The sequence below is a fragment of the Pleurodeles waltl genome, chromosome 4_2 (genome assembly GCF_031143425.1).
Source record: "Pleurodeles waltl isolate 20211129_DDA chromosome 4_2, aPleWal1.hap1.20221129, whole genome shotgun sequence".
Classification (NCBI taxonomy): Eukaryota; Metazoa; Chordata; class Amphibia; order Caudata; family Salamandridae; genus Pleurodeles; species Pleurodeles waltl.
Window position 1 is genome coordinate 125,604,957 of NC_090443.1, and position 26,892 is coordinate 125,631,848.

Sequence of the window (26,892 nt, forward strand, 5' to 3'; positions counted from 1 at the left end):
CGCATGGTTTTGACACTGCGTATGACTGCTTGATTTTATTAGCCAATCGTCTAGATATGGAAAGACATGTATATGTTGTCTTCTTAGGTAGGCTGCGACTACCGCTAGGCACTTTGTGAACACCCTTGGAGATGTTATTCCAAAGGGTAATACTTTGAAATGATAGTGATTTCCTTGAATGACAAACCTGAGATATTGTGCTGGATGGATGGGTATATGAAAATACGCATCCTTGAGACCTAATGTTGCCATGGAATCATGTTTTTGGAGTAGCGGGATAACATCCTGGAGAGTTACCACGTGAAAATGTTCTGACAGGATGTAAAGATGGAGGGTCCTGAGATCCAAAATTGGCCTTAGGGTGCCATCATTTTTGGGAATCAGGAAATACAAGAAATAAACTCCAGTCCCTACTTGATTTTGTGGCACTGGTTCTATTGCTTGTTTGAGTAATAGAGATTTTACTTCTTTCTGTAACAGACTGATGTGTTCTGTGGTTTTGGTGGAATTTGTTTCAATTCTAGGCAATAACCATTGCGGATAATTGATAATACCCAATTGTCTGTGGTGATGTTTTGCCAATTGGTATAGAACTTTTGTAATCTTCCTCCCACAGGGGAGGTGTGGAGTGGAAGGGAATGAAACAAGTCACTGTTTAGTGTGTTGTGAGGCTTGTTTAGGTGTATGATATTTCCCTCTACCTCTGGGGTACCAGCCTCTATATATGCTCTTAAAACCACCTCGTTGGTCCTGAGGTTGGTAGGCTGGTTTTGGCTGCTATGTGGATGCCACTGCAGTTTGTGCCCTAAATCCACCTCTAAACTGAGGTTTCCGAAAGGATCCTCTGTATTGTGTGGTGTATAGTGCACACATCACTTTTGCGGTGTCTGAATCCTTATGCAATTTTTCAATTGCAGCGTCCACTTCTGGGCCTAAAAGCTGTTTTTTGTTGAACGGCATATTCAACACCGCTTGTTGGATTCCGGGTTTGAACCCGGAGGACCTGAGCCATGCATGCCTCCTGATTGTTACAGCAGTGTTGACGCTCCTGGCAGCTGTGTCTGCTGAGTCTAGGGCAGACCTAATTTGGTTATTGGTGATTTCTTGCCCTTCCTCCACTATCTGCTGTGCCCTCTTTAGGTGTTCCTTGGGGAGATGCTGAATTATATCTTTCATCTCACCCCAATGGGCCCTGTCGTATCTAGCCAACAACGCCTGTGAGTTGGCTAGTCTCCATTGGTTGGCTGCCTGGGATGCCACTCTCTTCCCTGCAGCATCAAATTTTCTACTCTCTTTGTCTGGTGGGGGTGCATCACCTGATGACTGAGTTTGCCCTCTTCCTGGCAGCACTTACCACTACTGAGTCTGGAGGGAGTTACTAAGTTATAAAGACAGGATCAGAGGGAGGTGGCTTGTATTTTTTCTTTACCTTGGGAGTTATTATTCTTGCTTTAACACACTTGTTAACTATTTGATCAGCACGCTTTAACATGCCCGGGAGCATCTGGTATGTTGTGTGCGTGGAGGATAGTGTATTAAACAAAAAAATCGTCCTCCAACGTTTCAGTGTGCATGGTGACACTATGGTATGCTGCAGCCCTAGCTAGTACTTGATTGTACCCTGTACTATCCTCAGGTGGTGAAGGCTTAGAGGTATAGCAGTCTTGTTCGGGAATGGGATCTGGATCATAAAGATCCCATGGGTCCACATTATCTTGTTGCGAGTCAAAGGAATGTGATGGTGACTGAGAATTGAGGAGGTGGTGGTCTCTCCTTTGTCCTTGGCACTTTAGCTGGATGCTGTGTAGTGTCCAATTCCTCCTGAAAGGCTAATTTCCTCTTAGGTTTTAGAGGAGGTGCTGTTGAGATTCTGCCAGTTTCTTTATGGATATGAATCCTGGCTTGCCTTTCGTCCATTACTTCCAGTACTGGCTGTATTTTGGAGTCCTCCTCAGACATTTTATGGCTTTCTTTGAGTGCCTTAGTCCATGCTCCTCAGTGTAACCTGCTCTTTTTGGCTCCAAAAGCTAGCTTTTTCAGTATAGAAAAAGATGGCTTTGTGGATGGTCCCGGCTCCGAAAGGGATTTCTGAAATTTTGACTCGGAAAAGCAGTGTTTGCTCGAGTCGGAGCTTTTGTTCGACTCAGATGGCTTCGGAGGAGTGGCCTTTTTCAGTGCCAAACCGGGGGTTTGGTCACTGGTTGTCTTCTTTCGGGTCGAGCCATGGCCTTCTGGCAGTGGCATCCCCAAGGCCTTATATTTCAGTTCAGATGGTACAGGGGCAGGCGTACTCATGTGCTGTCCCTGTGGTGACAGGTCTGTCTTCCTCGGATTCCTGGTCAGAGTCAGATCCTCGAAACAGACTGCGGTCTGCATGATCTCTTCCTCTTCGATGTCAAGATGTTTGGAGCTTATTGACGCCATCTCGAGCCTTCGTTCTCTTCTGTCCCTTAGTGTCTTTTTTGATCGGAAGGATCGGCAGGCCTTGCAATTTACTTCCCGATCCGGAAAAAGGCAAAGATTACAGACGAGGTGTTGGTCTGTTGGCGTGGCACCAAGGACAGAGGCGGAATGGAGTCCGATCCATGAGGCTTACAATCGGTCGGCCCGACCAGGCCAGAGTTGGGCACACGCGCCCGGAAGGGAGAGTAGAGATGTCTGTTCCGATGGTACCGAAGTGTCAATAGAAGATGTAACGCAATCTATACAATAACGTCGAAAAATGAAGCGTTTTCAAAGTTTTCCGAATCGAACTATCGGAGCAAAAGGAAACACGTCCGAACCCGATGGCGGAAAGAAAACAATCTAACATGGAGTCGATGCGCATGAGCAATGGCGCAGAAGAGGTGGAGTCACTCGATCCCGTGACTCGAGAGCCGAAAACACCTCTTCGAAGAAAAACAACTTGTAACACTCCGAGCCCAACACTAGATGGTAGAAGTATATGTACAGCATGTGTATCTGCAGCTACATATGCCATCGAATATATATATATATATATATATATATATATAGACATACATATACATCTATATATATACAAACATTTTATTGCAGAGTCCTCACTAGTTCAAAAGCTATGCCCTCCAGAAGGTGGAATGGAGTAGTGACATTCAGGAAAGGAATTAATGCAGCACAGTCTTGGCTAAGTGTCAAGGTCAGTAATGTTACGTAAATGTATGCAAGGATAATCACCTGGCAGATTTCAACAAACCAGGACACCTATTGTGACAAATGTTTATAGAAATGGTAACAAGTGCACAGAGGGTCTTTCTTGGCCAAGGTAAACTAGATCATAATATAAAGCATTACTCAACGTGAACAGTGTTTGGTCACTGTTTTTCCTTTTTTGGGGGGTTCCAAGGAAGCACACAAACAGTTGATCATCCATACTGTCCTGTCAAGTGAGGTCGATTTAACAGTGAATAAATGTGAGGTTACCGCACATCTATGGCCCAGCCCATGCAACCGCTCTTCCACCTTGCTATATTGAGGGGGAGATAAACTAGATGGAGTAACATTGACTGTCCTGTACTTTGGTGGGAATTGTTTACATAATTGCCATCACAAGCCTGACAGCGTGCAAGGGTACTGCTCAAAGAAAAATCTTTGGTTCCAGTCTGAGGTCTGGGGGGGGGGGGGGGGGGGGATGGGCATTCTAAGGTATGGAATCTGCAATTAGAAATCTCTATCAGATGAGGAAATTAGGATCTGATGCAGAGAAGTATTCAATGCTTTACCTGGGGTGACTCAAGGTTTGGCTTAGAGATGTGCTAAACCTATTGATAAATCTCAGAGGCTACCAAGCATGTGAACACTCATCTAGTGAAAGAACAGTAGGTAGGGATTGCACAAGACACCATCTATCCAGAACGCTGAATGAGAGAGGTACCAGTAACAAGTATTTGTTTCCACTTCAAATGTTGCATGGGACTGCCTTTTTCCGGTTCATTTTTTTACTTGGCAGAGGTTTTAATCGGTGCTGTGGCTCTTGGTTACATCAGAGCACAGCTTGAGTCTGAGACTATGGAGGCCTCCAAATATGATAGGGTATTACGTGAGACAGGAACATAATGTACTTCAGTGGGAATTGTTTACATAACTGCTGCCACAAGCCTGCCCCCTTATCTATTGTTTGGGAACATTCCTGCATCTGCGGTTCTACATGATCAGTATGAATACATCTCACACAGACAAGGTTATTAGAGGGATTCCTACCACAAGCCTTCTACCCTTTTATGCTGCACATCACCCTGCTGCAGAATTCAGCCTTTGTGTCACCAAGGAGCCAGACCTAGACCTCATTCGAAGGTAACGAGGGTTGGGAGGTGCGTCTCATGCACATGGTATTGGCAGATTAGGTTTAGCACACCTAGCTCTCATTAGGTTGGGGATTAGGTTCTCTATGCGAGGGATTTTACATTTCATGTTTATCGCAAGAAGGTGGGGGGTCTTTGTATTCCAGACTCATCTTTACAGTCATGCTTTTTTTATGATGCATTATCCTAATCATTGCTGCTCATGCATTTTAGTGTAGATTGCAGTTTTTTCAATAAACTCATTGAAAACTCTCCTGCATTTCCTTCATTGCTTGTGTGTGACTGAGACTTGTTGCTAATGTGAGAAAAGAATAATCGCCGTTCCACCACAACTCCCCTGAGATGTCGCATTCTAGAGTCCATGCATGAGGGTTGGGCCGACAGTTGTGACTTGTTGTAGGAGGGATTCAGTCGTCTACAAACAAAAGCACTGTCATCCCTAAACCAGCAGCCTCACTAGAAGCTAGAGTACAACTACTACATGTTTTGATCCAATGGACGGAGGCCTTTCCACAAGGAGACCGTATTCAGGGTGCGAAGTTGTACCAGGCCAGTGTGCATCGTTCAAATGGGATGACATGAGGAACGTCCACCAGAGAGTCAAATTCCAAGGAGAAACAATAACTGGCGTGGAAGGAAACAAATACTGAATAACCTTCAGGAAATTCACAGCTAGTGGCATCTTAAACAAAGCAAGCTAGTCAGGGAAAGAGGGGAAACTGACAACATTTTACAATAGCTACTGCTAGGACCTACAGGGCAAAAGACTTGAGAGCAGAAAATCAGAAAGGTGTGACAGAAATGGGATAGGACCTGCAACTCGCCCTGAACTTGTTCCTTCAACTGGTATACGTAGATTTTGTGGTTTCCTGTTAGCCAAAATGACATGCGCAATTTCAGACGGTAAGTGAAATAACTTTAAATGGCACCACCCATTCTTTCTGGGTGCAGGCACAGCATTTGGAGATTGAAGTGGGGAATGAGACATGTAAAAAACAAACAAACCAAAAAAAAAAAGTGGTGGGAATCAAAGAGAAGGATGAGTGTCAAATGATCCACATACCAAATCATCTTTGCCAGTCTCAGGAGATTAGAGAGGCTTTGAAGAAGCCAAAGACAAGGGATGATCATGGGGAATGGATCTTCTATTGTTGGTAATAGTTTATCAATAAAGCATGCCTGCCTAGCAACACAGACTCTCAAAAGAGTACTATAGAGCTACTGAAGGAAAAAACTTGGGGGTGGAGGGAATACTATTTTTTTTCTTCTAAACAAATTTCTAAAGCATGGGCTATCTCAGACCAGAAACATTAAATGGCGATGGTTTCTGTGGCAGGAAATTGCTGTGGTGCATATGGAGAACACTTTACATAATATCATTACGGACCCTGATGCAACTTCTAGAATTGTTTTGGGCCATCCTAATGCATTGTGGGAGTTATTGTCTTGATTTGCTTCCACTGAACTATTTAGACGTACATTCCTTAAACAAGGATTTGTATGTGAGAAGTCCTGGACTGGAGACAATGTAAGTAGTGATCACAAGTAACGTAGGCCTTAATGGCTACAGGACAGGAAGAATCAAAGGGACAGAATCTGCGGACAGGAAAGTCTCTGCCTGAAAGGGCATTACCGAAAGTAAGTAACTTGTTTTTTTGATAGAGACTTCTAGTCGCAGATCCTCACCTTCTGAAGAGATACCAAAGGAATACCTATTCAGAGGTGAGCCTGGTAATAGACCCAAACCAGAAAGTCCTGCTGGTATAAACAGATGCCCACTTAGCTGCTTGGCAAATGCCTAGGACAGGGACTCCAAGTGCCCAGTGGCAGCAACTTTGGCCCTGGCAGAATAAGGGCAGCCCTTCCAGAGGCAGCTTTTTGGCTAGTGCTCAGCAGATCCTAATGCAGAGCATGATCCAATGAAAGATGGTTCTTCTGTACTGCCTTGTCTTTTTTGCTTCAAAGAGCTTATCACCCACCCTATAATCTATAGCATTATCTATGTAGAAGCTCATTTGCTCTCTTGGGTCCAAGAGATGAAGTCTTTCCTCCTCCTTAGAGGGGTAAGGTGGAGCATTAAACGTCGGCAGGGTGAAGGTTTGACAATGTGAAACTGTGTCACAACTTTCAGCAGGAAGGATGCACAAGTCCACAAAATCAGTTTGTCTGGGAAAAAGAAAGTGAATGGTGGAGTGGCACTAAGCCCAACGCTCACTCGGACCCTAAGCTAGAGTGATCAGGATGAGGAGCAGTCATGCTAGTTAGGAGCTGTAAAGGGCTGAAATGAAGCAGCTCGAATGGAGTGAATACCAGATAATTGAGCACCAGTTCAAGGTCCCATTGGGATATGACAAAGGGGAAAGGGGGAAAACATGTTGTAGCCCTTTCAAAAACCGCATCACAACTGGTGAATTAAACAATGAGGGCTCATCTGGCAACTGTATTAAGGTTAAAAGGGCTGAAAGATAACCCTTAACTTCACCCAAAAGCGAAGCCTTGCCAGGCAGCAGAGAGAACAAATAACAGTGTCAGATAACTTTGCCTGCAGTTGGTCAATTTGGTGTGTGCGGCACCAAACCACAAATCTGTCCCAACGACAGGCTATACAGTTTTCATTGAGGGATGCTTGGCTGCCAAGATGACAACTATCTCCAGAGAAAGGTCAAAGGTGTTCAGCTGCTGCAGCTCAATATCCGAACATCAAGTTAGAGATTGCAAAGGCCCGGGTGCAGAACCCAGCTGTGTTGCTGCAACAGCCAGTCCTCCAAGAGAAGCAGCCTGTTCCAAGGGCATATGCTCAAACCCACAAGTTGTAGATACCATACCCTTTGTGCCCAACCTGGTGCCATTAGGATGACTTGAGCCCGGTCTGTGCTGATGTTTGAGTACTCAGAGCATCAGTAGTATTGGCGGAAAGGCATACCGGAGTCCAGAGTTCCACTTGAGATGGAACGCTTTTCTTAGCAAGGGATGCCTTGGGAACTGCAACATGCAGAAGTGCTGCCACATTCTCGTGGTGGCTGAGCGATGAAGCCAAGGTCCTCCCCCGTTCACCGAAGACACCATGCACCACTGCAGGTGTGACTCCCATTTGAATGCTAGGTTCGGCAGCTATGCTCGTCCGCCCTGGCATACAATAAGTCTGCCAGGTGGAACACCACCAGGAAAACTTGTTGGTTGTCAAGCCATTTCCAGAACCACAAGGCCTTCTGGGCACACGATCCGTGACCCCGCTCATTAGTTGCAGTACGACATGGCAATGGTGTGGTTCATAAGAACCTGTAACAGCTTCTACTTGATGGGTGGCAGGAATGCTTTCAACGCCAACCGGAAAGCCCTTAGCTCCAGAAGATCGGTATGGAGCGAGGACCTCACCTGAAACCAATTCTCTGAGCTCCACCACTCCCAGGTCGCTGTCCACACCAGGTAGTGATGCATTGGTCACCACTGTCAGCTCCCAGTGAGGAAGGGAGAAGGAGTCTGCTGCACCCAACCGTATCACAATAACCACCACTGCAGGTCTTTCACAGTCTCCTCAGAAATTTGAATGTAGTCGGAGAGGTCCCAGAGATTTTGGGCCTACTAGGACTTAAGATCCCACTGGAAAGTCTGCATACGCCACCTGACATGCTCAACAAGCAGGATGCAGGAAGCCATCAGTTCCTGCAGTTTATGAGTGAACTTCACTGAAATCCAGGACTGCGGGTAAAAGATTGGGATCATAGCCTGAATGTCCTAGACTATCATCCCTGGGGGAAGAGCTCAAAACCAGGCTGTATGCAGAATGGCACCAATGAGGAGGAGTGTCTGAGAAGGAGTCAGATGTGACTTTGGCATACTGAGCCCCAAAGGTGCCTTGGTCTGGAGGTTGATGACGAGTGCCTGGGGTGAGCCTGCAAACAACAAACAACCAGTCTTCGAGGTAGGGAAAGATTGGTACAACCAAAAGACTGGTACCCGCAAAATGGAAAGATGGTCCTCAGTCAGTCATAAGGGGACAGGTAGAAGGTGCAGCAGAGACTAGTGAAAGGGAAAGCCATGTCCTTTGTGAAAAACCCACCTGTCCGGTGTGAAGGCTTGCAAGCCCGGTAATATCATCAGATTCTGCCTCCCTCCACGTGGGTGTATTCCTCTAAGGGCATGCTAAAGAGGTTTGGCTGGGGTGGGTAGGAACGGTGTTTGCTTGGTGATCATGCAGACTTGGTCAAGGGCCTCTACTGGGAAACTGCTGGGGTGTCTGTGGTGGCTAGATGGGCTGGCAGTAAGGGATGCCTTGACCAAAGTCACAAAAGGAGTGGTGGCACTGTTGCAGGAGGTGAGGAGGAAAGGGATAGAGAGTAAGCGGTGCCCTGCTCTTGTCAAAGTTCTCAAGAGCAGAATCAGCCTTTTACACAAACAGGTGAGTCCCTCTGAAAGGGCATGTCTATCAAGGAAGATTGGATATCACCCGAGAATCCAGTAGGCCAAAGCTAGCATGGCAGTGAATGGCAACGCTAGTGGCCACCTGATGGTATTGGTGGTGTCCAAGCCACAACATAACATGAACTTGGGCGCATCGCTATTATCTTGAATCATATGTCTAACTGGGGGCCAGAGCAAGGTTGGACCTAAGCTCTCAATAATGTATCCGTCAGTGCTTTATTAATTGGCAGATGGAGCTCAGAAGACGTCTGCTCCAGTTGGAGATCCTCGATCAAGACATTAGTTTTCACCTTCAAGAGAGAGAGGTGGGGGGGGAGAATGGGGTAAAGTGGGGGCGGGGGCAGACTGCTCGAAGTCAAGTATTTCAGCCTCCCTACACAGTACAGGGTCATAGGAGGCAGGTAAGTCCTTGTACCAGTTATCCTTTTGATAGGGATAAGGAAACTCATCACCTGAGTCAGTCATTATCTGATTCAGTCCCAAAAAGGAACACAAAGTGTTACTGAGCCTGTGATAAATAAGGGCCAAGGATGCTGAAATTGGCACCTCAGAAGGATTCAGAAGCAATGACGGTTGAGGTCGGACCGGCACAGGAGAAGACTATCTAAGACACGTCCTCAGGTGGGAAAGTCAGTCGCCGTGCATGAGGGTCAGCGAAGGTTGTGTCATCAGCATCGGAGGTAAGACACCTGCAGAGGTTCCAGCAGGTTCCAATGGTGGTATCCCAGGAGAAAATCATTACGACTCCTTGGGACCCCAAAGGCTCATCTGAGGGAGTTTTCAGTGATCCTAAGAGCTGGAGCATGGCTGCATGGAACTCTTCGATCTGATGAGGCATGGCTGACTGCCCCAGAAACCAGCTGTGGGGTCATCTACAAAGTTGACAAACTGCAGGAGCAAGATCGAGAGCGGTGGCAGAGCCCCAACGCTTGCACAGGTGAATATGAGTGGCATGAGGAACCATAACTCCACTTTGACTTCTTAAATTTCTCACGTATTACATTTCTTACGCTTACCTGAGGATTTGGAGCATGAAGACTGACCTATGGAATTGGTCCATAAACTCCGGGAACGGTTCTGACACAGTCTTCTTATTCTTGGTAATGTAAAGTTTTGCATTCTTTCATTTAATACTCCTTAATGGAGTGAGAATCTGGACAACAAATATAAATATTTTCATGCAATGTTTGTGAACAATAAGGGGTTCTGAGTCAAAAAGACTTAGGGAGCCATTTGGGAGCAGCTTCTAATTCTATATTCTCTAAGTACAGCAACAAATTATCCAAATGCATGGGATTATAGTGTTCAAAGATGATATTTATTAATTTATACAACTTGTCCGTAGATTATTTTTTGCAAAATCTCAATTCGGATTTGATGATATACAGAGTGAAATTGTAGGTAGCAATGAACAAATATAGCTACTGATAAGCTGAAACATCTATTGGTCTGCTGAGTAATTTCCTACAGCGCGTTATAAAGACATATTGTATATATTACATTTTACTTAGAGTGGACATTATGAGACATTACTTCATATTAGGTAGGTCCTTAACATTATATGTGTAACATTTCTGCTTGTGTTCTGGGGCACCTTCTCTGAAAGGTTTGGTTGTGACTTCATCTGTCATGCAATTCTTATATGTACCAGTACCCTAGGTTTTTCTTTTGTGGGACAATTAACCTGGGCTTTTCAGTCAAACGTAATTAGTCTTAAAACGTAATTTAAAAAAGACAGGTAAATATGCTTCGCTTGTGAGATCATTTTCATAACTAAAAAGTTATCTATTAAAATGTGTCATAGTATTGTGCGCAAAGACTTCAATATTGGAATTTTTAGGACTTCAAAGAACATCCCAAAAGGCAGCCTAAATAACCTTTCCTTATCAGGGATGTAGTGTGATCTTAGTAGCACTTCTAGCAACAATAATATTTTTGAAAAGACAATGAATATTCCGATGCCCAAGGCTATCCACCAACACCGGTAAGATGTCAGAGCGCTGGCTCTGGTTATATCTCAACCATGGTCTGATAGGTCAAAAAGCAGAACGTTGTGTCAATAGTGTAAAGACATCAGTCCCTAACAGTTATTTATATTTGTTCTGTCCACAGTACAGCCTTAAATCGGAGAACTTTTTTCTCAACTAATTCATGTAAATAAATACATTAAAACATGAATATGGAGAATGAACAGCAGACCTAGATAGGCCCTTCTTACCTTCACTGTCGAGAATGTAATCCCTTGGAAACATGATGCCACACCCCATTATGTCACCCTTGTAGCATCGAGGCCCAAAGGGGTCTCCCACTCCACTGCCATGGAAGATCTTTCCATCATCTGCAACACAAGCACGTGAAACTCTTGTTACTACAATGAAATAAGACCTGTGAACCTATGATCTGAAAAAGGAGCCAGCAAACAGTTGAAGGAAGGGGCTGATGAAAATGGCACAAATGCCCCATATCATTGGAAAACTAGATGATGCGGCAACACTCAAAGAACCTTGATGGCAGAGGCAACTACAGAATGATTCCAGCAAACCTACAGACATAATATTTCTCCTGTCTGTCAGCCAAGTAAAGGCTTAGCTTCCTCCTGCACAAAAGTGATATGGACATGTAATATCGTGCCATTCACAAGAGTAATGTAATTTGCTGGGAGTATTTGCCTCAGACATTCGCAATTCCAATGAATGATAAGACTTCATTCCTGAAGGTTTGAAACACAAACTCTAACCTACAACAAACCCACAACCTAGAACAAACAAACCAATCTACAAGAGCTCTCAGCACAAGGCTGGCACTACACTTTCAATTCCCATGTTCAGAACGTCCAGCATCAATGGGATATCCTTTAAGGCAGAGGAAGCCAAGCCTAAGAATACTTTCGCAATTGATATCACAACATTATTTACCCATCAAGAATTCTAAAGAACTTTAAATAACTGGCCTTTCACAATGTCTGTCCCTAAAATCGCACCAACAGTCGCAGGCCACCTTACACGCTGTGCACCAGCAATAAGCTAACAACATGCATTAATCCAGAGCTCTCATCTGGAGATGCTAATAGCCTAAACGAGCAACACTATTAACATTACACTTTTCTATATCACTAAAATGTTCATGTGTAATGCCAACCCAACGAGGCTGGAGTAAGCATCCATTTCTCACTTACTACACTGAAAGCTTCCAGTATAGATAATACTATAAACATAACCAGTCCCAAAAATGCACATTATGGAGGTTGCCAAAAACTGATTGTTACCAAACAGGACTTCTGGCTCACAGCAGTGGTGGAAAAGTACTCTAAAATGAAGTAATAAAATGCAACCCTGGTATGACTGAACACGCTAGCAAACCAAATAACAAGGTTTCGGATAGCAGCAGGCAAACTCTGACCCAGCACATATGCATCACTATCTGCTGGCATAAATTGAGCCAGGACACACACATGTGCATTCTGCTGGTAAAATGACCCAGGTCCTAGTGTCACAAGCATTTTGTCCCCTTGAAGGCTGGTTACAAATTATAGTTTGACTTCATTTAATTATAGGTTATAAAAGGTTTTGTTGACTAATGAACCATACAAGATATATAGGGAAAAAGTCACTTACCCAGTGCACATCTGTTCGTGGCATGTTCCGCTGCAGATTCACATGCTATGCATAATCTGCCATCTAGTGTTGGGCTCAGAGTGTTACAAGTTGTTTTTCTTCGAAGAAGTGTTTTCGAGTCACGGGATCGAGTGACTCCTCCTCTTCGTCTCCATTGCGCATGGGCATCGACTCCATGTTAGATTGTTTTCCCGCAGAGGGTAAGGAAGGAGTGATAGAGTATAAAGAAAAGAGATGTCCATGCAAATGGAATATATATATATATACACACACACACACACACTTATGTACAAGTGTTTGTTTAACTTAAACGGCTACAGGCTTCCGGGGAGGTGGGAGGGTGCATGTGAATCTGCAGCAGAACATGCCACGAGCAGATGTACACTGGGTAAGTGACATTTTCCATTCAATGGCATGTGTAGCTGCAGATACACATGCTATGCATAGCCTACAAAGCAGTTATTCCACCCATAAAAGTGGCAGTTAGCCTGTAGGAGTTGAAGTTGTTTGAAATAATGTTCTTAGTACAGCTTGACCTACTGGGGCTTGCTGTGCTTCTAAAACATCTACACAATAATGTTTAGTAAATGTATGTGGTGTTTAAGTAGCTGCTTTACATATTTCAGCCATTGGTATATTTCCTAAGAAGGCCATTGTAGCACCTTTTTTCCTTGTAGAATGAGCTTTAGGTGCAACTAAGAGTTGTCTTTTAGCTTTAAAGTAGTGTTTGGATGCATTTTACTATCCACCTTGCTAAACCTGGTTTTGCAATGGGGTTACCAGTATGAGGTTTTTGAAAAGCTATTAATAGCTGTTTAGTTTTCCTGAATGGTTTTGTTCTATCTATGTAGTACATTAGAGCTCTTTAAATGTCTAATGTATGTAGAGTTTTCTGCCACAGAATCTGGCTGTGGGAAGAAGACTGGTAGTTCCACTGTTTGATTGATATGAAAAGGTGATACTACTTTTGGAAGACCTTTAGGGTTAGTTCGTAGTACGACTATGTACTTGTATGAACGGTTGTTCAGTAGTAAAAGCTTGAATTTCACTAACTCTTTGCAATGATGTAATTGCGACTAGGAAGGCAACCTTCCATGTTAAGAAATGTATTTGACATGAGTGTATAGGTTCAAATGGTGGGCCCATAAGTCGCGTAAGCACTATGTTTAGATTCCACGAAGGAAATGGAGGTGTTCTGGGTGGGATGATGCATTTTAAACCTTCCATGAAGCCTTTGATAACAGAAACTCTAAACAGAGAGCTGTGCTGTATGTTTTGCAAATATGTGGAAACTGCAGTGAGATGTGTTTTATGGAAGAGAATGCTAAATTTGATTTTAGTAAATGAAGTAAATGGCATACAATATCTTGGATTGATGCTGAAAGAGGGGCAAATTGTTTAGATTGACAGTAATTTACACATCTTTTCAATTTGTTGGCATAGCACTGTCTGGGAGTGGGTTTGCTTGCTTGATTAATTACTTCCATACATTCAGTTGGTAGTTGTAAATACCCAAATTCTATGACCTCAGGAGCCAAATCACTAGATTGAGTGTGTTGGGATTTGGGTGCTTGATATGCCCTTTGTTTTGTGTCAACAGATCTGGTCTGTTTGGGTGTTTGGAGTCTGGTACTACTGACAGGTCTAGTAGTGTTGTGTACCACGGCTGACGTGCCCACGTTGGAACTTTGAGTATCAGATTGAGCGTTTTTGACACAATTTGTTGACTAGAAATGGAATGAGTGGGAGAGGGGGAAAAATCCCTGACCAATTGATCCATAGAGCATTGCCCTTGGATAGGGGATGTGGGAATCTGGATGTGAAGTTTTGGCATTTTGTGTTTTCGCTGATGGTGAACAGATCTATGTTTGGTGTTCCCTATTGATGAAAGTATTTTTTTTAGGTACTTGTGGGTGAATTTCCCACTCGTGTGTCTGTTGATGATTTCTGCTGAGAACATCTGCCAATTGGTTCCCTGGAAAGTATTGTGCTACCAGGTGAATTTGGTTGTGTATTGCCCATTTCCAAATTTTTTGAGACAGGAGGGAGAGTTGGGACGAATGTGTCCCTCCTTGTTTTTTAAGATAATACATGGTGGTCATGTTGTCTGTTTTGATCAATATATTTTTGTGAATAAGGAGAGGCTGAAGAGCTTTGAGTGCTAGGAAGACAGCTAACAGCTCTAAGTGATTTATATGTAGCTGTTTGTGTTGGGCATCCAATTGCCTTTGAATGTTGTGATTGTTGAGGTGAGCTTCCCAGCCAATCATTGATGCATCTGCTGTAATTATGGTCTGAGGCACAGGGTCTTGAAATGGCAGCCCTTTGTTTAGATTTGTGGAATTCCACCACTGAAGTGAGATGTATGTTTGTCGGTCTATCAACACTAGATCTTGAAGATGACCATGTGCCTGCGACCATTGTTTTGTAAGGCACTGTTGTAAGGGCCGCATGTTTAATCTTGCGTTTGGGACAATGGCGATGCATGATGCCATCATGCCCAACAGTTTCATGACAAATTTGACTGTGTACTGTTGGTTTGGCTGGATTTTTGGCAATATGTTGTGAAACGATTGTACCCTTTGTGGACTTGGGTTTGCAAGTGCTCTTTGGGTGTTTAATGTGGCTCCTAAATACTGCTGAATTTGCACTGGTTGTAGGTGCGATTTGTGGTAGTTTGAGAACCCTAGTGTGTGTAAGGTGTTTATTACATAACATGTATGATATTGGCACTGTGTTTGACTGTTGGCTTTTATTAGCCAGTCGTCGAGATATGGAAAGACATGTATATGTTGTCTTCTTATGTATGCTGCGACTACGGCAAGGCATTTTGTAAATACTCTGGGAGCTGTTATCCCGAAAGGTAACTTTTAACTGGTAATGTTTTCCTTGTATTACAAATCAGATATTTTCTGTGCGCTGGATGGATGGGTATGTGAAAATACACATCTTTTAGATCCAGTGTTGTCATAAAATCTTGCTGTTGTAATAGTGGGACTACACCCTGTAGTGTTACCATGTGAAAGTGTTCTGATCAGATGTAGAGATTGAGAGTTCCGAGATCTCGTATTGGTCTCAATGTTTTGTCTTTTTTGGGAACGAGGAAATACAGGGAGCAAACCCCTGTTCCTTTTTGATGATGTGGTACAAGCTCTATGGCTTATTTGAGTAATAGTGCCTGTACCTCTGTTTGCAACATTGAAATGTGTTGAGATGAGTTTGTGTGGTTTTGGGGGAATATCTGGAGGAGTTTGTGTCAACTCTATGCAGTAACCATGTTGGATAATGGATAAGACCCAATTGTCTGTTGTGACGGGTAACCAGTGGGTCTGGAACTTTTGTAGTCTTCCTCCCACAGGGGAAGTGTGGTGAGGGAAGATGTGGATGAAGTCACTGTTTGGTATGCGTGGGTTGCTCTGAGGGCTGATATTTTCCTCTACATCTGGGAAATTGTCCTCTGTAGGTTCCCCGAAACCCCCCTCTCTGGTAATGTGTCTGGTAAGAGGTTTTGGATTGGGAGGTAGATGGCTCAGATGGTTGGGGTCTAAAGCCTCCACTATATTGAGGCTTTCGAAATGAGCCTCTGTATTGAGTTGAATACAGCGCCCCCATAGCTTTGGCAGTGTCGGCATCTTTTTTCATTTTGTCAATGGCTGTATCAACCTGTGTGCCAAATAGTTGTTGTTCGTTAAAAGGCATGTTCAGAACAGCCTGCTGAATTTCAGGTTTAAAGCCTGACGACCTAAGCCATGCGTGTCGCCTAATGGTGACAGCCGTATTAATAGTTCTTGCGGCTGTGTCTGCGGAGTCCAACGCTGCCATGATCTGATTGTTGGTAATTGCCTGTCCCTCCTCTACTACCTGCTGGGCTCTCTTCTGTTGGTCCTTGGGGAGATGCTGGATAATGTCCTTCATCTCATCCCAGTGGGCCCTGTCGTATCTGGCCATTAGTGCCTGGGAATTGGCTATACGCCACTGATTAGCTGCCTGTGATGCCACCCTTTTACCGGCAGCATCAAATATTTTGCTTTCCTTATCTGGAGGGGGTGTGTCCCCAGAGGACTGGGAGTTACTCCTCTTCCTTGCTGCACTGACCACTACGGAATCTGGGGGTAGCTATTGGGCAATAAAAAATGGGTCTTAAGGCGGTGGCTTATATTTATTTTCTACCCTTGGAGCAATACCTCTTGCTTTAACTGGTTCCTGGAAGATTTGATGTGCATGTTTTAACATGCCAGGAAGCACGGGTAGACTCTGGTAGGTGTCATGAGTTGAGGACAACGTGTTAAATAAAACGTCATCCTCAAGAGGTTCTGTGTGCATGGCTACGTTGTGAAATGCCGCTGCCCTGGCTAGAACCTGTGTATATGAGGTGCTATCCTCTGGGGGTGATGGCCTTGATGGATAGCACTCTGGACTATTATCTGAAATGGGATCATCATAAAAAGTCCCCTGGGTCAGTGTCATCCTGGTGTGACTGTACAGAGTGTGATGGAGACTGTGCAGTGGGGGTAGCAGGCGGGGCGACAGGTGAGGAGAATGAGGAGGAGAGTGGTGAGGTGAAAACTGAGGAGGTGGAGATTTTTGTCTTGGTTTTGGCAATTTAGCCGGTGGCTGATCAGTGTCCAAATGTCCATGAAAGGCCAGTTTCCTCTGTTTTTAGAGGAGGTGCAGTGAGGATTTTGCCAGTGTCTTTATGAATTTGTATTATGGCCTGTTTCTCGTCAAAATCCTCCATTTGGGTAAGTTCTTCCACAAATCTATGGCTTTCTTTCAATTGCTTGGAAAGTCCATGCTCCTCTGTATATGTGTGTCTTTTCGGCTCCGAAGCCGGCTTCTTCGGGATCGAAAGGCCTGAAGTACTTGTTGGCCTCGGCTCCGAGAGTGACTTTCAGAGCTTCAATTCGATGGGTAGGTGCTTGAGAATTTCGGAGCCTGTGCCTCGGCTCGAGTCCGAAGGCTTTGTTGTTGTGGCCTTTCTCAGTGCCGAAGATGTTGCTTGGTCACTGGTAGTTTTCTTACGGGTGGAGCCATGGCCTTCTGGCAGTGGCGTCCCCGAGGCCTTGTATTTGGGCTTGGATTGGGTCGGGCAAGCGTACTGACTTGCTGGCCCGCTGTTATCAGTTGGTCGTTGTCCGACTCGTGCTCGGAGTCGGACCCCAAACAGACTACGGTGTGGATCATCTCCTCCTCTTCTGCGTCTAGGCGTTCGGTGCTTCTGGACACCATCTCTAACCTTCGCGCTCTTCGGTCTCTGTCTTTTTCGAGCAGAAGGATCTGCAGGCCTCGCAAGTACCCTCTTGGTGGTCTGGAGATATACACACGTTACAAACTAGATGTTGGTCCGTGTAAGGATACTTGGCGTGGCACCGAGGGCAGAATCTAAACGGGGTCCGGTCCATGAGGCTTCAGCAAGACTTTTGGTCGGGCCGAACAGGCGCAAGTTGGGCGCGGGTTCCCCCAAGATCTGTGTCCGCCGGTACCGAGGTGTCGATGATAGATGGTACTCGATCGAAAACAATACCGACAAATATCGAGAGTTTGTAATATTTTTCCGACTCGAATAACCGGAGTGAAAAGAAACACGTCCGAACCCGATGGCGGAAAGAAAACAATCTAGGATGGAGTAGATGCCCATGCGCAATGGAGCCGAAAAGGAGGAGTCACACGGTCCTGTGACTCGAAAAGACTTTTTCGAAGAAAAACAACTTGTAACACTCCGAGCCCAACACTAGATGGCAGGACCTGTGCATAGTATATATATATATATATATATATATATGGAAAATGTCACATACCCAGTGTACATCTGTTCGTGGCATGAGTCGCTGCAGATTCACATCCTTTGCACATCCCGCCATCTAGTGTTGGGCTCGGAGTGTTGCAAGTTGTTTTTCTTCGAAAAAGTCTTTGAGTCACGAGATCGAGGGACTCCTCCCCTTTCGGCTCCATTGCGCATGGGCGTCGACTCCATCTTAGATTGTTTTCCCCGCAGAGGGTGAGGTAGGAGTTGTTTATTATAGTAATAGTGCCCATGCAATGGAGTGAATATGTATGTACATAATGTAGTTTAAAGTGATATATTTACAAATTTGCAAATGTTGAAGATTAACTTCGAAACCTGGGGAGGCGGGTGGGCGCATGTGAATCTGCAGCGACTCATGCCACGAACAGATGTACACTGGGTAAGTGACATTTTCCGTTCGATGGCATGTGTAGCTGCAGATACACATGCTTTGCATAGACTAGTAAGCAGTTATCTCCCCAAAAGCGGTGGTTCAGCCTGTAGGAGTTGAAGTTGTTTGAAACAAAGTTCGTAATACTGTTTGGCCTACTGTGGCTTGTTGTGCTGTTAACACATCCACGCAGTAGTGTTTGGTAAACGTATGAGGCGTAGACCATGTGGCTGCCTTACATATTTCAGTCATTGGAATATTTCCTAGAAAGGCCATGGTAGCACCTTTCTTTCTAGTCGAGTGTGCCTTTGGTGTAATAGGCAGTTCTCTTTTTGCTTTGAGATAGCAAGTTTGAATGCATTTAACTATCCATCTAGCAATGCCTTGTTTGGAAATCGGATTTCCTGCATGAGGTTTTTGGAAAGCAACAAATAATTGTTTTGTTTTCCGAATTTGTTTTGTTCTGTCAATGTAGTACATTAACGCTCTTTTGATGTCTAAGGTATGTAGTGCTCTTTCAGCTACAGAATCTGGCTGTGGGAAGAACACTGGTAATTCTACTGTTTGATTCAAGTGGAACTGTGATATGACTTTCGGTAAAAATTTAGGATTTGTCCGTAAAACTACTTCATGCTTGTGTATTTGAATAAATGGTTCTTGTATGGTAAATGCTTGAATCTCACTTACTCTTCTTAGAGATATGATGGCAATTAGAAATGCAACTTTCCATGTTAAGTATTGCATTTCACAAGAGTGCATGGGCTCAAAAGGTGGACCCATGAGTCTTGTTAAGACAATGTTGAGGTTCCATGAAGGAACTGGTGGTGTTCTTGGTGGTATAATTCTCTTTAGGCCTTCCATAAACGCTTTTATGACTGGTATCCTAAATAGTGAAGTTGAGTGCGTAATTTGCAGGTAAGCTGAAATTGCGGTAAGATGTATCAATTGAAGAAAAAGCTAGCTTTGACTTTTGCAAATGTAGTAAGTATCTTACGATGTCTTTGGCAGATGCGTGTAAGGGTTGAATTTGATTATTATGGCAGTAATAAACAAAACTTTTCCACTTATTTGCATAGCAATGTCTAGTGGTAGGTTTCCTAGCTTGTTTTATGACTTCCATACATTCCTGTGTAAGGTTAAAGTGTCCGAACTCTAGGACTTCAGGAGCCAAATTGCTAGATTCAGCGATGCTGGATTTGGGTGTCTGATTTGTTGTTTGTGTTGAGTTAACAGATCTGGTCTGTTTGGTAGTTTGACATGAGGCACTACTGAGAGGTCTAGTAGTGTTGTGTACCAAGGTTGTCTTGCCCAAGTTGGCGCTATTAGTATGAGTCTGAGTTTGTTTTGACTCAACTTGTTTACCAGATATGGAAGGAGTGGGAGAGGGGGAAAAGCGTATGCAAATATCCCTGACCAACTGATCCATAACGCATTGCCCTGAGATTGATCTTGTGGGTACCTGGATGCGAAGTTTTGGCATTTTGCGTTTTCTTTTGTTGTAAATAGGTCTATTTGTGGTGTTACCCAACTTTGGAAGTAAGTGTTCAGGATCTGGGGGTGAATCTCCCATTCGTGGATCTGTTGGTGATCCCGAGAGAGATTGTCTGCTAACTGATTCTGAATCCCTGGAATAAATTGTGCTATTAGGCGAATGTGGTTGTGAATCGCCCAATGCCATATTCTCTGTGCCAGGAGACACAACTGTGTTGAGTGTGTCCCTCCCTGTTTGTTTAGGTAATACATCGTTGTCATGTTGTCTGTTTTGACAAGAATGTGTTTGTGGCTTATTATGGGTTGAAATGCCTTTAACGCTAGAAATACTGCCAGTAGTTCTAAGTGATTTATGTGAAACTGTTTTTGCAGAGTGTCCCATTGTCCCTGGATGCTGTGTTGAATGAGGTGTGCTCCCCACCCTATCATGGAGGCATCTGTTATTACATATTGTGGCACTGGGTCTTGGAAAGGCCGCCCTTGGTTTAAATTTATATTGTTCCACCATTGAAGCGAGGTGTATGTTTGGCGGTCTATCAACACTAGATCTAGAAGATGACCCTGTGCCTGTGACCATTGTGATGCTAGGCACTGTTGTAAGGGCCGCATGTGCAACCTTGCGTTTGGGACAATGGCTATGCATGAGGACATCATGCCTAGGAGTTTCATCACCATTTTGAATTGTATTCTTTGTTTTGGATACATGGCCTGTATTACATTGTGAAATGCCTGTACCCTTTGTGGGCTTGGAGTGGCAATCCCTTTTGCTGTGTTGATTGTCGCCCCTAAGTATTGCTGTGTTTGACACGGCTGAAGGTGTGACTTTGTGTAGTTGATTAAGAAACCTAGTTTGTGGAGGGTTTCTATGACATACTTTGTGTGTTGTGAACACCGTTCTAGCGTGTTGGTTTTGATTAACCAATCGTCTAGGTACGGGAACACATGTATTTGCTGCCTTCTGATATGGGCAGCTACCACTGCCAGGCATTTTGTAAAAACTCTTGGCGCAGTTGTTATTCCGAATGGCAACACCTTGAATTGGTAATGTACCCTTTGGAATACAAACCTTAAGTACTTTCTGTGTGAAGGATGTATCGGTATATGGAAATATGCATCCTTTAGGTCTAGTGATGTCATGTAGTCTTATTTGAGCAGTGGGATTACGTCCTGTAATGTCACCATGTGAAAGTGATCTGATTTGATGTAGGTATTTAATGTTCTGAGATCTAATATAGGTCTTAGAGTCTTGTCCTTTTTGGGTATGAGAAAGTACAGAGTAAACTACTGTTCCTTTCTGGTGAATTGGTACTAATTCTATTGCTCCTTTTTGTAGCAACGCTTGGACCTCTAGTCCTAGAAGATCCATGTGTTCTTTTGACATATTGTGTGTTTTCGGTGGGACTTTGGAGGGAATTTGAGAAATTCTATGCAATAACCATGCTGGATAATTGCCAGTACCCAAGTGTCTGTTATTTCCTCCCAATGTTTGTAAAACTTGGTTAGTCTCCCCCCCACAGGTGTTGTGTTGGGGATTTGTGACGTGGAAGTCACTGCTTGTTTTGAGGAGTTTTGGGACTTTAGAACTTCCCTCTATTTTTTGGAATTGTCCCCCTCTATATTGCCCCCGAAAACTTCCCCGCTGATATTGGCTTTGATAAGTGGGCCATGCTTGTGAGGTTGTGGCTTCTGTGGGTTGACCTTGAAACCCCCCCCCCCCTAAATTGTGTCTTGCGAAATGTGCCTCTGCTCTGTGGGGAGTAGAGTGCACCCATGGCTTTTGCCGTATCAGTGTCTTTTTTAAGTTTCTCAATAGCAGTGTCCACCTCCGGCCCAAACAACTGCTGTTCATTAAAAGGCATATTCAGCACGGCTTGTTGTATTTCCGGCTTGAATCCTGACGTACGCAACCATGCGTGTCTCCTTATTGTTACTGCAGTATTTACTGTCCTTGCAGCTGTATCTGCTGCATCCATTGCTGACTATCTGATTTTTTGAGATACTTTGTCCTTCCTCCACCACTTGTTGTGCCCTTTTCTGGAACTCTTTGGGTAAGTGTTCTATGAAATGCTGCATTTCGTCCCAATGAGCTCTATCATATCTTGCCAGAAGTGCTTGTGAGTTGGCAATGCGCCATTGGTTTGCTGCTTGTGCTGCAACCCTTTTCCCTGCAGCGTCAAATTTGCGACTCTCCTTGTCTGGAGGTGGAGCGTCTCCCGAGGTGTGAGAGTTTGCTCTCTTGCGAGCTGCCCCAACAACCACAGAGTCTGGTGTTAATTGCTGTGTAATATAAACAGGGTCTGTTGGCGGTGGCTTGTACTTTTTCTCCACCCTTGGAGTTATTGCCCTGCCTTTCACACGATCCTGAAATACTTGTTTGGAGTGTTTTAGCATTCCAGGGAGCATAGGTAAGCTTTGGTATTGGCTATGAGTGGAGGATAGTGTATTAAACAAAAAGTCATCCTCAATCGGTTCTGCATGCAAGGTTACGTTATGAAAAGCAGCAGCCCTTGAGACCACCTGCGTGTAGGATGTACGGTCTTCAGATGGCGACGGTCTCGCAGGGTAACAGTCTGGGCTGTTATCTGATACCGGAGCATCATAAAGGTCCCATGCGTCGGGATCATCTTGACTCATTGCAGTATGAGTCGGGGATTGCATCAATGGTGGAGTGGCTACCGGTGATGTGTGCATTGATGGTGGTGGAGATGGTGGCGGAGTTGTTTGTCTTGCCACCATTGCCTGTGGCTGCTTGTCCTTTTCTTGAAAGGCAAGTCTTCTTTTCATTTTAATTGGGGGAAGAGTGCTTATCTTCCCTGTGTCCTTTTGAATGTGAGCCTCCTTTGAGTGTAGTCTGGCTCCATTGATTCAAGTTCTTGTCTGAACTTATGTCCTTGCATTTGGGAGGACAACCCCTGTTCCTCTGTGTAGGAACCTGTTTTCGGTTCAGAGGCTGGGTGTTTCAGAATCGAAACCTTTTCGGTCGCCTTTTTGGGCTCCGACGAAACCTTCTTTATTTTCGGCATCGTGGTGTCTCGGTGCCGACCCATTCTGGTGCCACTGTCTCGGTGCCGAACTTGCTCGGAGACGCTGTCTCGGGCCCGAGATTGCTGTGTGCCAGTATCTCGACCGGAGTCGGATGACTTCGACACAAGCGTGCCCTTTTTCGGTGCCGATGATCGGTCACCTATTTTTCAGGTTAAGCCATGGCCTGTTGGCGGTGGTGTCCCCTGGGCTTTTGAGGTCTTCTCGTGAGTTTTATGTTTTGACGTCTTACTCACGGTTTTCGGCGTTTCTTCGGGATCAAGCTTGTCTGAGTCCGACTCCTGAATGGAGAAGGTTTCTTCTTCCTCCTCGAAACGCCCTTGTCCTGTCGGCGTCAACGACATCTGCAGTCTTCTCGCTCTTCGGTCTCTTAATGTCTTCCTCGACCGAACCGCTCGACAGGCTTCACAAGTATCTTCCTTGTGCTCTGGAGACAAACACAAGTTACAGACCAGATGCTGATCTGTATACGGATACTTGTTGTGCCATTTTGGGCAGAAGCGGAATGGGGTCCGTTCCATCAGCCTTGAAGAGACACGGGGCCGGGCCGACCAGGCCCCGACGGGGGAATCGAAAAAACCCTGAAGGGCCACCTGAGCTCTTCCAAAGTCGGTGTCGATCTGTTGTAACTAACCCGATACCGAACGCAAACAATACCGATGATTTTTACGAGATTCTAACTAACTTTCCGACCCGAAACACGGAGCGAAAAGGAACACGCCCGAACCCGATGGCGGAAAAAAAACAATCTAAGATGGAGTCGACGCCCATGCCGAAAGGGGAGGAGTCCCTCGATCTCGTGACTCGAAAATACTTCTTCGAAGAAAAACAACTTGTAACACTCCGAGCCCAACACTAGATGGCAGGATGTGCAAAGCATGTGTATCTGCAGCTACACATGCCATCGAACATATATATATATATATATATATAAACATACACACACACACACCTACTAAAGTAGTGTTTCTGATTACTGAGGTTTACAATAATCTGACGTGTAATGAATATTAACAATGCTCTTTGCCTCGTTGTAATGACAACGGATTCACGTTTTGCCTCTTACGGGCAGTTGGTGAGCTGCTTACTTGTTGCCTCTTAAATGTAAACTTTCTACTTTGATTCCCCATGAAGAATCTTTGTTACTTGACTCATTGCATCATATGCATATATTTTCCTTGGACAACTTAGTACATCTGTGAAAATAGGGTCAAGCAGTGCCTCAATGGGAAAATGAGGTCATGCATTTTTTAACCACTGTAAAGTTTCAGCAGCTTAACAAGACAAACATTGGATGTCAGGGACCACAAAAAAAAAAAATCTAACAAGCAACCTGCCCATAACCTTAAAACCTTGGCCCTAGGTGTGTTAAGTACACCTCGCTGGTGGAACAATAGGATGGATAGGCACACACTGGCAGAAATAAGCAGATAATATACTAGAAGATACTACTAGCCTCTCTAAAATGTTAGGGACATATTTATTTTTCCACATTTAAAATTATTTCCTGTGCTAAAGCTTTATCATTAGCTAAACTGCAATTTTTACTGCTATATGTTAGCATAAAATAAGACCTTTCTGTAACTTTTTTTATTTTTCACATTCTTAAGGTGGAGCACCACGTATACTAATGACTGAGACATTTCACAATTTACTGTGAGGTAAACACCAACACTATCAACACCGATGCTTGCCCGGAAGAAAATGCTCCCTTTTATTTATTTATTTGATTACTGGATGGTGGCGTGCCTTGCCCATGGGAATTGCGGCACCTCGAAATGCAGCGCTTTTCAATTAGGCACCGCAGGACAGGTGGCAAAATGTCTATCAGCAAAAATAACAGTGGCACAAAGTCCTCATACCGTATATAAACAACTCTTGAGGTTCCAGCAAGTGTAAAGTAGTCTCCGCACTGGCCCACCCCTCATACACTTGGCCACTAAGAGTCAGTGAGACCCCCTAACTGTTTTCCCAGGTCTACATGTTCTCACTCAGACTACCTACATGAGTCCAAATCCCATGAAATACCTAAACAACTGCAGGGGTAAAGCTATTTGGCATGCATTACTGGGGCTCTGCTACTTGCTGTTAACCAAGATCTGGATTAACATTGGGTTTCTGGATAAGTGAAGACCACACCCAGCCCTATGCAAGTGCATGCTATCTACTGGTAGACTTTCACAAGATCTCAGAAGGCCACTATATCCTGGAAGGCTCTCTCCAGCCATCCGACTGCAGACAATTAACATATTCAATAGGTGTGCAATATTCTGGCAGGCTTTCGCAAGATCTAATGTGTGTAAGTTATTGGCAAGTAGATTTTAAGAAGATCCTAGTCATATGGTTGGACTTTAACGGACAAGAGATGTGAGCGATAAGATGTCAGTCTGCTGGGCTACCTCATGTTAACAGCTGTATACTAAATGCAGACTCACGCTCAACACAACCCATTGTGTGCTTTATGCAGGGACATTCTCACTAGATCTCGAGTGCCATGGAGTCATAGGTTCCCATCAGACACTAAGTGCTATACGGTGGGGGCAGCGGATTGTCATCTGATTATGTGTGGTTTCTCTGCTGTTTAGTCTCTCATGGGTTTCCCTTTGTATGCCATCATTCTCACCCAACAAACAAGTTAAACCGAATTACATTCAGTAATGCTCTTTCTGGTGGATCCTGGATCTAACCTCAGATTCCTCACCTGTTGAATATCCCCAGGCCACAGAAAGGACCCAGAGGATTTCTTAGCAAAGTCCCTTTGCACCAGTAGTTGGCATTGTGCAGCCTCGTGTCTACTCCACTTTAGAAGTGACGGCTGGATGCACATATAGGTGCACTCCAGCTTGCTGCTACGTGTTTCTTTCTGGACACCGTCTGCACCCCCAGATGCAGAACCCATGGCAAAATACTTTTTACAAGGAAAAAGAGTCAACTGACCAGAATGAAGAGATGAATGGTGGGTGAGAAATCTGTGGTTAGACGGAGTATTCGCCAGAGAAGTGTTACCAAAGGTTATGGAGCTTGTTGTTTTGATGGATACTTCTTACAACATACTCCTCAAATTGTGAACAGATACTAACACAAAACCTCCCAAGGTGATGCATCTGTGAAAAGATTCAGATGAACAAGTTCTGTAAGATCAAAAAGCCAAAATGCCCATACTGTCAGAACTCGTTAAGACAGTAGTGTTCAGTGAACCTGTGTGCTGGTGCCCATGTTGCAGTCCTTTTCTGCACTGCTTCTTGGCCATCACATAGCAGATCTTAATGCAGACGAATATCCAAACTCCTTTTCTGCACTGCTTTAAATTTCTTTGCCCTGGAGAAACCCACAAAGAGCTGGTAGTCCATATGACGGTCTCTGATACGACTGATTTAAAAGCTAAGTTCTCTTTTGAGGTCCAAAAAATAGTCTCTCCACTTCTGAGGGGGGTGATGTGTCAGGGCATGACCAGCGAGCCCCCATGATGGGCTACAGAAACCGAGAAAGTGATGAGCGGTCGCCATGTCCAAAGGAGAGGTAAGGCAAATAACGCTGGAAGAGCGATGGACTGTCTGAAGCAAAAAGGAGTCACAATTTGGTACAAAGGGCAATTGTGTCCTCAGCACCTTTTTTTTTTTAAAAAAAAAAGAAGGTGGTGTAGGGCAGCTGAACTTTTAAAGTTTGACTCATTCAGGCAACAAGCTGAGGTGATCACTGTGAGAAAGAGTCTTCAGGGTCAGGCGGTGAACAGCTGTGCAGCTTATAAAAAGGTTTGGGTGTGGCAAAGGTAAGTGTGAGGAAATGCCTCCTTGGCATGGTTACCCCCAAACTTTTTGCCTTTGCTGA

General features: G+C 44.4%; 1 protein-coding gene across 3 annotated transcripts in view; it reads right to left on the bottom strand.

The window, feature by feature from the left end:
- Positions 1-26,892, bottom strand: part of SPRYD3 (SPRY domain containing 3) — a 472,005-nt gene that overhangs the window by 99,112 nt on the left and 346,001 nt on the right. For all 3 annotated transcript variants that reach the window (XM_069230934.1, XM_069230932.1, XM_069230933.1), the window contains exon 9: positions 10,960-11,079. In XM_069230934.1, the coding sequence (XP_069087035.1) occupies positions 10,960-11,079 (120 nt within the window). The remainder of the gene's footprint in view (positions 1-10,959; positions 11,080-26,892) is intronic.